This window comes from Lissotriton vulgaris, chromosome 2_1 (assembly GCF_964263255.1).
Source record: "Lissotriton vulgaris chromosome 2_1, aLisVul1.2, whole genome shotgun sequence".
Taxonomy (NCBI): domain Eukaryota; kingdom Metazoa; phylum Chordata; class Amphibia; order Caudata; family Salamandridae; genus Lissotriton; species Lissotriton vulgaris.
Window position 1 is genome coordinate 1,897,631,419 of NC_141687.1, and position 17,004 is coordinate 1,897,648,422.

At 42.5% G+C, this 17,004-nt stretch overlaps 1 protein-coding gene across 2 annotated transcripts in view; it reads right to left on the minus strand.

Moving 5' to 3' along the window:
- MCTP2 (multiple C2 and transmembrane domain containing 2) overlaps positions 1-17,004 on the minus strand; it is an 864,328-nt gene that overhangs the window by 127,170 nt on the left and 720,154 nt on the right. For both annotated transcript variants that reach the window (XM_086958087.1, XM_086958088.1), the window contains one exon: positions 10,642-10,761. In XM_086958087.1, the coding sequence (XP_086814213.1) occupies positions 10,642-10,761 (120 nt within the window). The remainder of the gene's footprint in view (positions 1-10,641; positions 10,762-17,004) is intronic.

Genomic DNA, 17,004 nt, shown 5'->3' on the forward strand with positions numbered 1-17,004 from the left:
GCCAAATTATGACTTTCGTTCTCGCTTCTCTGATTTGTTATATGAGGCTTAGGTTGGTGATGGCCACTGGGGAAGCAAGGGGCAAAGCCAATCTGTGAATGGGCAGAGGTGTGGCACCCCCAGTGCTTTAAGCATTTGATCTCCATAGTATAGATATGTGTCCATCTATGGGCATTACATGGTACTTCCTTCATTTTAAACCATGAGTGAAAGCTCACAGAGTTGAATATGGACTTTGATTTTTTTAAAGCATACTGCTATGCGAATACAGAATTGTCAATCATGTTGAAAATAACAAGTTGCCCGAGTCGAAAATTTATATTTTTTGTAGGCAACAGTGTGTATAATGTGAGGGCACATAAGTCTCTTACTCTTATCAGTACTGATGTTAATTATTTACCGAATGTGCAATATTCATCTACATTTTTGAAAATCAGGGATTCATCTTCACAATAACCTCTCTGTGTAAAAAAGGATGTGTTCATCACACAACATAACGAACCCCTTAATATAGTTTGCTTTAGTCCCTTCTAAAATTCTATTGCATTCATTGGCAAAAGAGAAAGGAAGGTGACCTGAATCTTACTTTTTCCTTTAACAACTAACACCGTTATCAATATCATCTCCAGCTTTACTCTTAACATCCTAAAACACTTCAATATTTACTTGCTCAGATGGAGAACTGTAATATGGGAAAGGAGTGTATTAAAAAAACATGTTAAAACATATTTTAAAAGAAAACATGTAACTAGCTACTGTTTGTTAGCAATCATGTGCGGCTTGTGCAGCTTTGGATGCTTCTTCCTAAACTGTACATGCCTTTGGTTTTCCAAGTTGCGGTCCAACATGAGGAGCTGCAAGACATCTTTTCAAATTATTTAGGTGTGTGGGTTTTGGTGCTACTTTGCCTGCAGGACTGTCTCTAGCCACCCTGTCACTTGCATTTACATGCCCACCACTTCGTGATGGGCTGCTATCTTCCTTCAGACTTCCTTTCACGTGCAGTAAATTCTCAGCTCCTGTTCCATGCCAGGGCCCAGGCTGATTCTAAGTGCTCTGCCACTTGCCATGTTTGTCGAGCCATATCCTTCGCCTCTAGCAAGGACCTCCTTTACTCTCCCCAGGTCACAACTGCTGCCTCCGAAGCTGCCATTACTGCATGGGAGATTGTTGCATCCATTAAAGGCAGATGCTATCCAGAGATGTTTTAAAGCATGGTCAAAGTGGGCTTTGGCCCAGGGCCCCAGACTTTCAGGGTGCCCCCTTATAAAACCAGCTTTGTTCTGCAGAGCCTTGCCCTGATGATATGAAATTATTATTGAACTGATTTTTTTAAATTTCACTTACCTTTTCTTTATTTCAATATTGGTGATACTTGTGTCTATTACAGACATTTTGTAGAGGAATGTTTTGTTTCATGCAACATCTATAAAATAGTTTCTTTTGGATCAAATCAGGACCTCACACATATGAGAAATGGGAGCGTGTCACAGAGATTATTTGCAGTAATATTGGCGAGCAGCTGCTGTTACAATATTGAAAACACACATCTCTATCCCTGAATATTACATGGAAACACATTTAAAATTTGTCTGTTACACTTTCTGTGACCCATGACAGTCGCTAGTGTGTGGCATGCTATTTCTCTTGAATTTCACAGGAGTTATATCTTGTGTACTTCTCATTTATATTGTCAGTCGAGTCTATGGAATTTCAGGTTTGGGTTTGTCTTTCAAAATTTCACGTTCACGTTATTGTCCATTATTGTCAATTCTAATTCAGAACCTTCATAGTTTTTTGTTCTTCAGAGGCAGTTCCTGAGACAATAGGATCGCTCATTGAAATTGTTCTGATTGCTGCCTCAGTTAAATAATCTGCTTTTGACAGTATTGTTACAAATGGCATAGCTTGTTAAGAGTTTTTCCCAATATCTCATTAGATTTTTGAGCAGGACAATATAGAGGCATTTCATTGATTGTTGGAGGTTTCAAATTAAAAGTTACCAGATTTTTGGGAGGTGGGGCACAGTGGTCGATGGGGGGCCGGCCTCTGGTGGGGGGCCCCCTCCATGTGCTTTGCAGGGGGGCCCGCTCAAGTTTTGTTACGCCACTGCCAGGCACCAGATAAGGATGCCACCCGTCTCCTCACCTATTTTTATTAGCAATGGACCCGCTCGTTAGGGATTACCAGGAGCGTCATTTACAGAGGGGGCTCCAATTCAACTAAGGACTGGTCAAAAGAGAAATAGCACTCAAATGGGAACAAACAATTGCTCCGACCCACAAGGAATGGCTGGGCAGTCTTGCATTTGCAATACCAACTACGACTTATATGCCTTCACTCTTCCAGGTACATTCCTGCCACAGGACATTTGGGGTCCTTTCAAACACTACACGGCAGCAACACGATTGCAGCCCAACACAAAAAAAAAAAAAGAAAAAGATGTGGGGCTCCGTGACACCTAGACATGGGGCTCTGCAACATCTAGGGCCAAGCATCAAAAATTTGTGAATAATCTACGCCACGAAACATGTTCAAGAAACATCAAAATGGGGGAGGGTGGGCACTAATTGACATCGAGATGTGTGGCCAAGCCACAACAATAGTTAGCACAAAGAGGTGCAGCTGTGCAACAAGATATTGGAATGGGTGAATCCCAAATTTTCACATGCTACTCTGCAAAGTTGTAATACTTCGCAATCAATCTTATCTCATACCATCCTTTCATTCCAAGCTTTTCTTAATTTTTGCGTGTACGGTGTGGTACCTCTCTGCACCATCACGTTCCATGTTCTTCTGGTTTATCCACCTCTTGTTGAAAGGCATTTTTATTTTTTTGCCCATATTTCTCTTTGGCTACCTTCTCTTTTCAGAAGTTCCTCCTCCAGTTTGTGGACATTTTTCTGTCCATATTTTTCGATTTTACCAGTCTTGTTTGCTTAAATTTCTTCTGTTCTGCCTGAATGTGATTAGATGAGTAGATTTTTTTGGGCTCAAGTATTTCTCGCGAGCTACTGGACATGTTTAAGACTCTCAGTCTGAATAAATGTGATGTCTGTTTTATTTTTAACAGCTCATCTCCTGATTTTTGTGTGAATCCCATGGCACCTTGTTCTTCTTTGTTTGTTCCCCTTTCTTTGTTCCCCTTTCTTTGCTTACAGCTTTGCCTGTTGCTTTCATTGTGAGGTGTTAATTTTCGCACTTGCCTGTCAATGAAACTTATTTCATGAAGTGTTATTTACGACAAGATGCTATTCACAATAGCACTACACAAAGTACTGGAGACATATAGTTGGAACAAAGTGACAAAAATAAGTGGTGCTAAGTACTAAAAGTAGGTGGGGCTAGCCTACAACAAGCAATGCTGTCATGTTAGCAGATGCTGCAGAGCTATAGATCAAAAAGTGATGGTATCAAACTAAATGAGGCTGAGTTAAGCCACAGCAAAATGAGAGAATAAACAACAGTTGGATTTGAGGGAAAGTAAAGCCAAGAAGCAATCAAGAATTTGAACTTCAGAAATGTATTTGTTGAATCTGGAGACAAAGGCGTTTATGTTGTTATAAGGACTGATGTGGAGACAGGAGGTTAGAAGCAAGTATTGCTGGGTTGTTAAGGTTTTTAATATCAGCAAACAAGATCAGTCTGTTTGGGTTTACGAGAAGGGAATTGGGGAATCCGGCGAGTTCCCATTGACATGGCCTTCAGGGTGATTAGGTCGAATCACAACACAACCTGCCCCAATTTAGGAAGCGCCTAAAGACCTGGCTTTACCAGTAACTTTACTCTGAAAATAACTGTCTTCTAGTGTTTTCAGTGCCTAGATACCTCCGGGTTATGTCGTGCTTTAGAAATCCTTCATTTAATTTCATTTCAAATGCTTGAGCTTCCAATCTCTAGTCTGAGTGGGATGAGTGGACCGCTGGGTGAGATCCATAGAACAGAGGAATAAGTAGAAGATATTTTCTGAACTATCGTTGTAGTTCCCGCCTTATAGATTCAAATCACCTCAAATGTGTTAGAGTCAGAGAGAATAAGTGGATTACTAATGTACACTATACATGTGTCCGTAAAACTGAAAATGTCAACCGAGGATAATAGATGGCATTGGAACGAATCGACTGGATTTACAGCTGTATGTTCTCACCAATCAGGCAATACAAAGAGACATAGATGTTAGTGGCAACTGCCCAACACTGGACTGTCTGAAATGTCATCTACACCTCTTCTATGCTACTTTCCAGGTCACAGTGCAGAAAAGAGGAAGCAGTAGGACCATGATATTGTGAGAAGTGCCTTTCGGCCAAGCCTCCGTTAAGCAAAAGAACATCTAGTTTTTAATTAGTAATAGGGTCATACATTTTGAGTCTATGTTTCACTGTAGATCTGTAGTAGTATAATCGGCAATGGAAAGCAGCATTGGCTGGGAATATAACTGAATTTTAGAGATTACTATGGTTAACTCTCATTTGCAAGTAAATATTCATTGGAAGTCTAGAGAAAGAGACCACTGTGATGGTAGCAGTAGCTACATAGTCCCTGCAGTGCAGCTTATTGGTGAAGTGGCAACTGCAAACTTCAAGAAGGTTAGGTATATATCCTAATTGAAGAAGTAGTGGCTCGGTCGGTAAAGAGGACGTTCCTGGTTGTCTCGCTGTATGGTGCACATGACAAAATGATGGTTAGGTGAATGTGGTCAGAACGTCTGACCAGGGAAGCAAAATGCCGAATTGAGATTGGGAGAGAGAATTGTGCCATATTCAGCTAAGAGCTCAATTCTGTTAAGAAGAGGGTAGAAGAAAGTGGGATTTTGAGGCGTTTCGTGACCTGCTGCAGCTGGTGTCCGACCAGACGAGGTTATGATTCAAAGGGGAAGTTGAGATGGTCAAAGCTGACAGAGACCCAACTTTGAAGACAGGTCAATGTATCTTCCCATTTCCAAGGAGGGGCAGACTCTATGGTACGAATTAGATGATAAAGATAACATACTCAAACCAAAAGCAATATAGCAAGATTGGTGCTAGTTTTGGGAACATACTGGGAGGAGGTTATTGAGCTGCAAGAGAGGACACGTTTAAGAGAGTAGATGTATAAGGAGGAGGGGTGGGTTGAGAGGGATCTAATTTTGAGGGCACTATCAGAAAGTGGGCAAGAAGAATCTATTGCAGTTGGTGGCAGACAGTGGAATTACCTGTGTCATCAATAAGGGAAGTAAGAGAGACAGATGTGAACGCTGGGTGTGTTGATTTGAAGAAGATGACAAGCAGGGAGGAGAGAGGCAGAGGATAGACAACAACGTTTGAGAGCTTTTGATCAGTAATAAAGGAAAAGGCTTAGAAGTAGATGACATAATATGGGGGTGCAAGCGGAGAGACTGAGTGAGGAGAGGATGAAGGCCATTATAGTATGGAAGAAGAGGGAGGGTGGAGATGAATGTCAATGATGTCAGGGTTAGGTCATGAAACTCAAAGTGAGCAAGAGGACTGAGAAATTCTAGAACATAGCAGTGTCTTAAAGCAAAGATCAAAGAGGCACAATTTGCCATCCTGTCTTCTTCCTGTTGTTGTAAAAAGAGATACCACTGAAGCTGGCTGAGGCAGAGATTGTCATTTTATGGCCCTAGAAAATCATCTTCACACCACATAAGTTAAAATAATTGATGTAAGTTTAGGGGCAGGGTATTGTGTTGAGTGTAGATGATAAGGTCAGTTTCATGTTTCCCCTTCCAATCACAGTGGTATTGGTCAGCACTAAGTGTTCAGGGTACTCTCTCATGACCTTGTTTTTCAAACCTTCGTTAGTGAGGTTAGATGGATTTGGAATATTATATGAAGATAGTGATTGCACGTTTGAGATGATGTGCTCCTTTCTATGCTGTATCCATATTGTTCAGTTATGAGTTACAGAACTGACTTGCTTGAAAACAATCACACGGTTGCTTCTTGCATCCCGACCAATTGGATTAGTACAAGTAGGTTTGTGAGAATAGATTGACTTGATTGAGTGCCCAATAAGTATGTCAATTCGGTCTGTTTAATCAGACTTTTTCCTTGTTTATTGCTATTTGGACTTCAGAATTATCATTATTGTCCCTTTTTAGATCTCGCCTAGCGTTGCAGCGCATGCGCTGCACACTTGGTGCGACCTAAAGTGATAGAGTAGATTTCAGAAGAGGACTTGAAGCCCCGCTCATCCTTTTCATTGCGTCACGTCAGCGTTTATGCTAAACGCTGGCTTCCCATTGAAAAGGATGCTTTTGGGCCACTGCCCTTTCTCCTTTTTGTCCAGCCCATCCAGACTGGCTAGTATGCGCTGTGAAGCAACTTCTTATCTCCACATCGGCCGTGTGTTTATTTTTGCATCGCGCTTTCACTTGAAGTGAAAGCGCAATGGAAATATAAACAAGTGGCTGCCTTCCCGCAATGGCGAGTGCTTGTTGTTTATTATGTCACTCCTCTCTTTACATGACATTCATTTTGTGCGTGTGAACCTTTATCAATGCATCAAGAATGGTGTTCTTGGGGTCACATATGATTTCTTGGGGCTTGTTCCCTGATTATGCCGTCTGTTTTCATGCTGTCAGTCGTCCCCTTCTCTTTTGTGGTTATAAGCACTGGCTAATTATCTTGTGAGTGCACCTTGAGCCTGCCCATTTCTGTGTGCCCTATGGTGGTCAGGGTACCATCCATGTGCGGTGTTCGCCATTGTCAGCCCGAGTGTTTTCACGTTGGATATATTACACGGTGGCTGCATCAGCACCCAAATACTGATAGGCCGGGGTTAGCTGAGCTCGGGGGATTGTCAGAGTGAAACATGCAGTGCGTGTGTGCATGTAAAGGCTTCGATGTGTGTGTATGAGTATCCCACCCCCTGCCGCTCTTGACGTCTGTCGGAAGAGGGAGTGGGAGGAGGGAGAGGACAAAGATGGGCTTCAGTCGCTAACCTTAAGAGTGTGTGCGCGGAGCAGCGATGGCTAGCTAGTGCTCCTGTGGAGACTGCATCTGCAGAGAACGCACCCACCGCAGTGTATGTACCACTACCATCGCGCTCCTCATCCACAGACAAGCATGTGCTAGACAGATGGCAAAGAACAGAGGTTTGTGCCTTGGGTCCCACCTTCTCCGACCAAGTTACATAATTCTGTGCACGTTATCACCCTACACTCCACTCCTGCACCAGTGGTTGTATTTAAACCTGTTAAGTTGAAACTAAGTACCCTGCAGCTCTCAACTGCACAGCACCATCCCTACTTACGTGATATTGTCAGTAACAGACACGCGCTATGCAATGCAATAGGTGTTGCTTTTGGTATTGAAAATAACAATGGCTTTTAATTTTTTAAACCTAAACGGCATTGCCATTTACAATGCCAATAGCTCCAGAATTCACAGTTGCGAGACCTACTGCATTGTAAATGCTTGTTATTAAGAAGGACTAATAGATGTTTTATTTTAAGACTGGTTACATTTTAGCCATTTAATCAGCTATTTAAAGGTTATCCAGTTGTCATGCAATAACCTTTTTTGTCAATTTAAATAATATTTTGGTTAATTTTGCTATGATTTGTAAATCCATTTAAAGCCTTTTTTAAGGCAGTTGCTAAGGTTTTTGCTGAGAATAATAAATAAATAAACAAATAAATATTAACAGACTTTGTACCCACCTTGTACAGTTGTTGTGACGGGGTGGGTTAAGAGAGAGCCATGATTTAGGAGAAAGAGGGAGTGTGAGCTTAATGTTACAACCTAGAACCAGCTATTGGGAGGAAAGTGTATGCTAAGAGAGGAAGAAGGGTAATAGCTTATTGACAGTGGTAGCAGCTGTAGCATCAGCGTTAAACTAACACTGAGTGTGCACTAAGCCTGACATTAAACAGCAGGTTATGCACAGGAAAATCAGATACCATCTAAACTCCAGTAACAGACTATTCATGCAGTTTATGGGTACAAGAACCAAGGAACACTGTAAAATGTCACCTTGGTGATAGTGGGTCAAGGGCAATTTAAAGAGAGCAGTGAACACAATGGCATGAGAAGACCTAATGATCTTAATTAAAGTAGTTCTTCCTGAATTTTGCTGCACGGAATGGTTCATATTGGTGATAAGAACTTTTAAATGTTAATGCAGCCACATAAATTCAGAGTGAGGCCAGCCTCAGTTTCAATGCCTAACAACGAACACTACCCTGGGATGATTTACCTCAGCATTTAATGGCCTATACCTCTTTTTTACTGCCATTCAAAAACTTAGATGGAACTCCTATGAGAATCATGTATATATGGGAGGAAGATACCCGTCTGAATACTGATGTCTTTGAGCTAATAGCAATTTGCAGCCTGCAGTAGTCATGAATTAGGTGTTTCCTCAATATCAGTTAGTTCAGGCAAGCATGAGTAGGATTTCTTCAACGTTGATGAAACTAAGAAAGGCCATTGCAAAATCACCTTCTCCCAGGGCATAAACTCGGGAGTTCTTTGAAACAGTGGGAGAGTTGTTGTAAACTCAGGAGGAGCTGGGACAAACCAGCATATCATCAAACAAACTATTACGGAATAAATCACAACATGCCTGAATGGGGTGATGGTGTGCTACAAGTATCCACAGGATAACAATCTTAGTACATATTCAAAAATGAATTCATGGAAGTTTTCTACAGCATTTGAATATTTTGTCCTGATGATGGTCTACAAGACGACTGCTCCTTAGACCGAAACGTCGACACCTTCATCATCTCCGGAAACGGTGCATTGGCACAAACATACAACCACTTTTTTATTAATTAATTTTGGTTGTTTTTCTGTATCCATTTGGAGTTGATGTCTTTGGTTATGAACTGTAGAAAAAAATATTGTTTATCTCTGTTCATGACTTTTTGCTTGAATTAATTTGTTTGCATTTATCTCCCCAATTTTGTGTTAGTAAATATACATTTTCTGAATATATTTTCCTTCTCTGTGTGTTCTCTTCTTACCTTCCATGAATTCATTTTTGCATATGTACTAAGATTGTTATCCTGTGGATACATTTGAGTGTGTTACTTTTGTACAACTCACAAATTAGATCGACTATCTCTCTAAATAAGTCCCTTGTAGCACACTTTGACCTCAACCATACAGTGCCCAAGCCTACAAGGGTCGATTGGGTTTCCCCTGCTTATAACATAAATGGGGTGATGACACCAATCCTATCTTGCATGCCTATCACAGGTCTGTTGTTCTCCCAATTTATATAGGCAAAATGGATTGTACATTTTAGTAACTGACGTACCCGCTTGACTGTGGTAAAGACTCCTGAACACCAGGCGTGTCACACTCCCTTCTTGAGACTCGCCAACACAGTTGGTGCCTCCTGGCACAATCCTCAGGTTGCTGTAGCTCTACATGTCCAGTGTCCATAACATTGCTACTCACCCCTTCAGTGTTTCCCAATCTGACCTCGCCACCTGCTGCGAACCTGTCCTGGTGGCATCGCCCTTCTATGCTACTGGCCACTGTGGAGCACAAAATATGCGTACCCCGACCATGCCCAGCCACTTACACTGGGATTTCAGGGCTAAGCTGCAAGTAGGCTGCAAGCACTCCTCTGGAAGGAATTTATAGACGAATTCTGAACATTGTGTTGTGTTACTACTTTCAGTCGAGAGAATGAGCGAGTCAGTACTGGAACGACGCAGGCCATGGCGGCATGTTATAGCTCAAAGCTCTGCTGACCGCCAAGCATTACAATATAGGGCATTACACTTCTGACTACAAAGATTGCCAGGACCCTCCAATCATGCAGCATTAACCACTGCTTGAAGTCATCCCAGTCGTAGGCCTTGAAGGCATCTGCGTGAGTAGGATGCTAACAGACTGCGTGTCCAGCCAAGGAGCCTCGGGTCAGTGGGACCATGTGCCGCCATCATCAGCTTGGATGGCCCTCTTAGGGCCATGGCTATTTCCAGTACACAGTACTCAGTTGTGAAGGATTTTTTTTTCGGAGAGAGTGCTTCACTGAAAACAAGGGTTTACTGTAATAAGGGTAGCAATCTGAGTGGTCCGTATGCTCGTTTGAACAGATAGAAGAATGTAAAAAGAATTCTTACCCCTAACTCACTTCACCGCATGGACAACAATGACTGCAGAATTAACAAACATGAAGGTTATTCTCCAGGTCCTTCAACTGAAAGGAAACGAAACCCTCCTCGGTTGGGCTAATGACAATCTCTCATTAAATAATGCATTAAAAAAATAAAAGGTGTTGCAACAACTGCGCAAAGAGAGTGTGCAAACATTATGGGCTTAAACGTCGGTTTTAGTTCATCGTGAGCATGTATACTGACGGAAAATAAGAACACATTTTTTTCTAGTCTATTTGCGATCAGACTTTCAAAAAACACTATCTTTCTCCAAACCACTGAATGTTTTTGTCGAATGGGGATGCTGCTGAAAATACCAAAGTTGGCCAAGTGCTTTATTTCATCTTGTGGCTAGCTTCTTTAAGAGAGCATTTTTTTAAAGAGAAAGGAAATGTATCCGCCAAGAAAAGGTACGTCAAGAGAACACATTATTTTAAAGACTTAAATGTTCAGCGAAATGCTAGGAGATGTTTTGGGTGGCATAATTTTACAAGAAATAACAAAGCACGTTTGCCTCTACTTACCAGATTGTCCTGGGTGTTAGTCTTCCCAGTGGAAAGGAGGGCGAAATTATAGGCAAACAGGGACAGAAGGAAGAGGGGAATCATGTAAAGCTCAAAATTCCAGACAGTAACGAGGAACACCTGGAACAAAAGGAGTAATTATTATGTTTTTGACATGTGTGAAATTACAAATTATGCTAAATATACCCTTTCCCTATTGTAGAAAGAAATATGCATATTTATGTAATTTTAAGCAGAGACTCTATTGTAAAAAATAATTATTCATAAGCATGTCATATTTAAACTTTCTCTGCCTACCCTGTAGATATTGACAAGCTCAAAGAATACAAGAAGTTGTTTACAGACAAGTTTACTTTTGGCACCTTTTACTTTTCAGTGGAAGGATTAAATACATTATTTACCTTAACCATTGTACAGATTGATAAAATCTTCCCTCTGCAGAATCCTATTCTGTTGAACTATTTGTGGCCAAAAGGTTGGAAGCCCTAAAGTATTTTCCTCCATCTCAAACTGTCTTTGTGCAGTACATACACTAAGCATCCTGGTAAGGTTGTGCAGAGCAGAGGCCATATTATCAAAGTGCCCCAGTAGAGCAAAAAGGCACGTGAGGCCATGTTTTGCCCACCCCATGCCACTTTGGAATTACAGAAAGGGCTACAGAACACATGAGCAGCTACTTCAGGAGTACAGATTGCAAAAACAATCTTAAGGGAGTGTTTTCTTGGAAGCAATGGGGCATGGCCCAAAGCAAATGAGGAAACATTTTCCCACTGCCATGTTTCAGACGCCGGTGCAAAGGAGATGCCGATGGAGGGTGGGGCATGGTCTGTACACTAAAAAAGGGGTTGTGTACAGTCAGTGTGCCCGACAGCAAACATTGGAAGAAGGGAAAGAATGTCACATAGCACCCTCCAGACATCCACTAGCAGCAAGCATGGCCAGTCACTCACTGCAACCACCTTCAGGTGGGTCTCTGAGCCCCTTTCCAATGAATGTGGGCTGAGTTACAGCCTGTACATTGAAAGGTGGACTGGAGGATTCAAATAGCTGGTACGCGTTCAAAGGCATTCATTGTGACAGGGTGAAGTGACACAATCTGTGTCCAGTGCATACTCTTGAAGATGCACCAGACGGGTTGTATTACCAAGATTTGCCGGCCCCTTAGTCTTTGCAATTGTATGTCATCAATGCTCCTGTAGAACCTTAGGTTCTGCAATAGTTCCCACCACACAAAGGTACCAAGAACACTCAGAGGCAAAGAAGGGGCACAGCCGGGGCATAAAGATTCTCATGTGAGCAAAAATAGTAACCATTAGAATCATCATTATCGTGTATTCTACAAGATAGTAATCTTCATCTGTAGATTCTTAATGGTGTAAAAGTTTCTGCCAGCCAATACCATAAAAATCTGGAGAAAAAAGGGCATAAGATATTTTTCAGAAAATAAATAAAGTTATCCAAGTTGTGCCGAACTTCTGTTCTTTAAAATAATGCTCTGGGATGAGAATGAGAAAGAGTATAGATAATGGTTTAGAATGAAAGAAGCCATTCAAATCTTTTAGATTGGAATAATAGACTTTTCCTCTGGTACAATGAGCTTTAAAATTCTAGCAAGTGAAATTTGTAGGCACCCTCAAAAGCTGCGAAGCAGGCCGTCATCGACCGAAATAAAGTTTGTTTGGAAACTAGGGGCCTGGTTTAGAGTTTGTCAGATGGGGTACCCCGCCACCGTACAACATGTGCCATTGAATCTAATGCACTTGTAATAAGGCAGATGGAATTTCCGTCTCGTTTGCACAGAGTATGCCGTTCGTCAAACTCAAAATTAGGCCATAGGTATCTAATGACTAACATATTTTAGGATCAGGGCTATGAAACTATTATTCAATCTTTTAAAGAATGAGGAGCTAAATATTCAGGAATCTTTTTTGTTTTGTTTTCATAGTATTGCAAAACCTACATGTTGGAGACATGCATTGTAAACCGGCATAGACAAAACCCGTAACTGGTTACAAGTAAAAACATTAAATGAGGGAAAGTGCTGCATAATATTTTAGTCATTTCTGACAAATAAAGGCTGATTTGCAAGAGAAGAACTAAAACAAGATGGTAAGAACAAGCCTCTCAAGAGGGGGGGTGGGTGTAGAACACAGAGAGAGGGCGGAAGAGACCAAGAGGAGGGAACCAAGTGCAATAAATCAGATGATACTGAGGTGATATTTGTGGGCAATACAATGTATTCTGCCAAAGAGACATGTAGAGGCAGTACATGACTTCCAGAGAGGGAGAAGGGAAAGACTGAAACATATGCTGCTATAATGATCTATGGTAGGCGATGCTCTGTGTGAGAGAGAACTGCAGGGATGATGTGCCCTAGGAGACATACTGAAGTTAGCACATATACGATCCTGTACATGATGTTATCAGATAAAACGATCTGCAGAATGTGTGATGTGTCATGGGAGAGAGATTCAGAGGAAGAAAGATGAGCCTAAGGAAGGAGGTCTGCAGAGCATAAGACTGGTGAAAAAAAGATCAACATATGATGTCTTTTGAAGAGAGTCATGCTTTGGTGAGATGTTTCATGAGATTAAGGTATGTGAATTTTATGTGTCCTGAGAGAGAATCAGCAGGGGCTGAAAGAGAAGGGTGAACGATAGAGATAAAACCAAAAGCTGATTAGTAGACTTTATGCTCCCTGGAGAGTGAAATCTCTAGACCCAGGAATTTATTCCACAAGGACTAAGGTGTTGCCTGGAAGAGAGAACAACACTGAGCAAATCGAAAGCGCTAAAAACTCGAATAAAAAGCTCTTTGAAATAACCAAACATCTCGCGGGATGTGTCCCAGACATTAACCCCCCCCTTGCTCACAAAATTTCTGTGATTCACTGGCATCCTTCTTTTTCACCAAGGTGAATGACATTTTTTCAGCATTCAACCTAGGTGATAACCAATGCATTGAAAAAATAAATATACCATCGTCAAGCAATAATTTTTCTTGCTTTGCAGAGGTTACTGAAGATCAAATCCAGGACATTATTAAAACTATTAAATCTGGATCAACTCTGGACCCCTGTCCTCTGAATACCCTTCGTTCACTAATGAACAACGTCATTCCAGTTATCACCCAAATAAGCCATCTAATGTTTCGCACAGGCATCTTCCCTAACCAGTTAAAAAAGACCTTACTTAAACCCCTCCTGAAAAAACCCGGCTTGGATAAAGCTGAACTGAAAAATTACAGGCCCATAGCGAACTTACCCTTTCTTGCCAAGATAGTCGAGAAAGCCATGAACACCCAACTTGCGGAATTCATCGAGCAATATCATCTGCTCGACGAAACACAATTTGGATTCCCCAAGTTTCATGGAACAGAAACAGCGCTCATTAAAGCGGCGGATGATATCCGATTAATCAGAGACCAAGGTGGCACAGCACTATTGGTGCTTCTAGATTTATCGGCTGCTTTCGACACGGTTGACCATAAGATCTTAGTCAACCGTGTCGAAAAGATGGGAGTGCAAGGCCTAGCAAAAGATCTATTGGCGTCTTTTCTGGCAGAGAGATCCCAGGCAGTTATACTGGGCCAGTTTGAATCTGCTGAGTTATCACTGCCATGTGGGGTACCTCAAGGTTCATCCCTTAGTCCGACACTATTTAATATATATGTGTCGGACCTCGCAAAAACCATCAAAGCGCATGGGATGAACCTTACCTCATATGCAGATGATACACAGCTGATACTGGCTGTTAGAAATGATGGGGAAACAGTGGCGGAAAGTTTCAAAACAGGTATGCTGGCCATTGGAAAATGGATGTCAGCAAACTGTCTGAAATTAAATTCCGATAAAACCGAGGTGGTCCATTTTGGCCATCTGAGCCCTAGCTGGTCCCCAACTTGGTGGCCATCTTCCTTTGGAGCTGTACCCAAACCAGTCACGAAAGTGAGAAATTTGGGTGTCATCTTTGATGACAATCTAAATTTCATGGCTCATGCCAATCAGACGGCCTCCACTGCCTTCTATAAGTTACGACTGGTCAGGAAGATTCTTCCTTTTCTTCCCAAAAATGTGGGCAAGACATTGGTCAGCGCTCTGGTCCTATCAGCATTGGATTACTGCAATGGCTTGTTCGCTAATGCTCAAGTCAGGATTATCAAGAAAATGCAGACAATCCAAAATGCAGCAGCCAGACTTCTCCTTAACATCCCTAAATTCAAGCCAATAGCTGAGACCTTAAGGAGTCTCCATTGGCTTCCTGTTAGGAATAGAATTAAATTCAAAACACTGTGCATCGTCTACAAGTCACTACACCATCAAGCGCCTCAATTTTTGTGCGACAATCTTGTCCCATACATTCCCACTCGAACGCTACGATCAGCAAGACAGAATGACCTGGTAGTGCCACGGACTAGGCTGGTCAACTGGGGAGACAGACGTTTCCTAGTTGTCGCCCCAAAACTATGGAATACACTCCCGCAAACCATAAGATCCAGCCCAAATCTCATGTCCTTTAGGAAGAAACTGAAGACATGGTTATTTGACCTCTGAACAATTCATAAGATCATTCAGGAGAGTAACAAAAGTACAGCGCCGAGACGCCTGCGGGCAATTGTTCGCGCTTAATAAATGCGAAAAATAAATAAATAAATAAATAAAATCAACAGGTAGCACGAGGTGATCTTGGAAAGAGATCCCCATCCATGGGTGAAGCTTACCTTAAACAGAGACCTACACGAGTGAGATGTGCTGTGTGAAGATCACAAAGGGGGTTGCAAGGCCTTGTGAGACCATACTGTGAATTTGAACTTTCTGTAATGCAGCACACTAGGAGCCCATCTTGCTCCTGTAGCACCACTGTGAAAGCTTTTCTTCACTCTGACAGTATAAAACCGGAATACCCCTCAGGGCATGGCTCTCATTGTCCTATGCTACAGTTGTGGAAGTAGGCAGTGTGGTGTCCTGGTTTTGAGGTCACCTTTCACTGTAGTCTTGCTGCAGGGGAGGGAACATTAGAAGTGTGAGGCAAACATGAGGATAGATCCTACTCAGGGTCTGTTCAGTAGGAGGACCTCACAGTGACATCACTACTGAAGCAGCTGCTCCCAGGGTAACACTGATGCAGTAATGGGAGTTCCCAAGGTGTAAATGGTGCAAAGGATAGCTTAAGGTTGGATGATACTTCAGAAAATGGCAGCTCCCAGTAAGATATCAATGAACCAAGAGCAGCTCACAGAGTGACCCAAAAGACAAATCAGAGTGTGATTTCACTGACTTAAGTGCAGTTACTAAGGTATTGTCAAAGCAGCAGAGACCACCAGTGCAATAACACTGTGATAAGTAAGCATGGGCGACTTTTGCGAATTCGCGATCAGCGGATTTGCGAATTCGCGATCTGCAAAATTCGCGAATTTGTGCGAAGCATCAGGGAGTGAGTTTGGGGAAAGACACTACCTAAAAGAACAGTACCCCGCACAGAGCGAAGGAGGCAGCCCAGATGGGAGTAAGAGGAGAGGCATGAGTTAAGGGTAGAAAGAGAGAGAGCTCTCACCTGATAGGGGGAACAACTCCCCTGGAGGAAGACAAGACTCAGTCCTGAGCCCCATATGGGGATAAGCCCGAGAAAGAGTCAGAAGGAAGGCCCCTAACAGAAGCATTCACAGCACCTGGTCATGGGCGCAATAAAGGGGCCCTCCAGGAAATGAGTAGTCAGGCTAGCCTGACTGAAACACAACTGAAACTCCGAAGGAGCAGGATGGCACCTTTATAGGCATACGAGGAGAGCTACGACAAGGACATTCGTCACTACCCGAATGCGCCAGTCAGGCAGACCAACCCCTAGAAAGAAAGTGTCCAGAGAAGAGGGCGAGGCCTTCACACTGAATTTCTGCCATCTACTGGTCTACTGGACCGAAAGGAAGGGCCAGTTCGATTGCCCTGGCTGGGGAGGGATCCTTCAAACCCGAGGACATGGCAGTTGTATAGTACTGGAGGGGTGATGCGAGATAGATGCAGGAATGCCTGCGATGACGAGAGCACTACTTACAGAAGCACTTTCAGCACACTACATGTAGAAAATCAGCAGTCAACATAGTAATACCATGTGATTCGCATCAAGCATTTTTCATCTTCCATCCCTGTATGCAAAACACCATTACCATATCGAAAATCAGGATGGATGTTAAAAAAATGGTGCTCAGACCAATCACAACGCTGCATTGCAGCGTTCGGATTGGCTATCGGGAGGCTGGGAGCAGGGTGCTTCCTGCCCTGCAGGCGAAGAGGACAGAGAGAAGGAGGAGGCAGCGGCAGATAGGTAAGTGTATTTTTATTTTCAACTCATCCCTCCTCTGCCCCCCCTG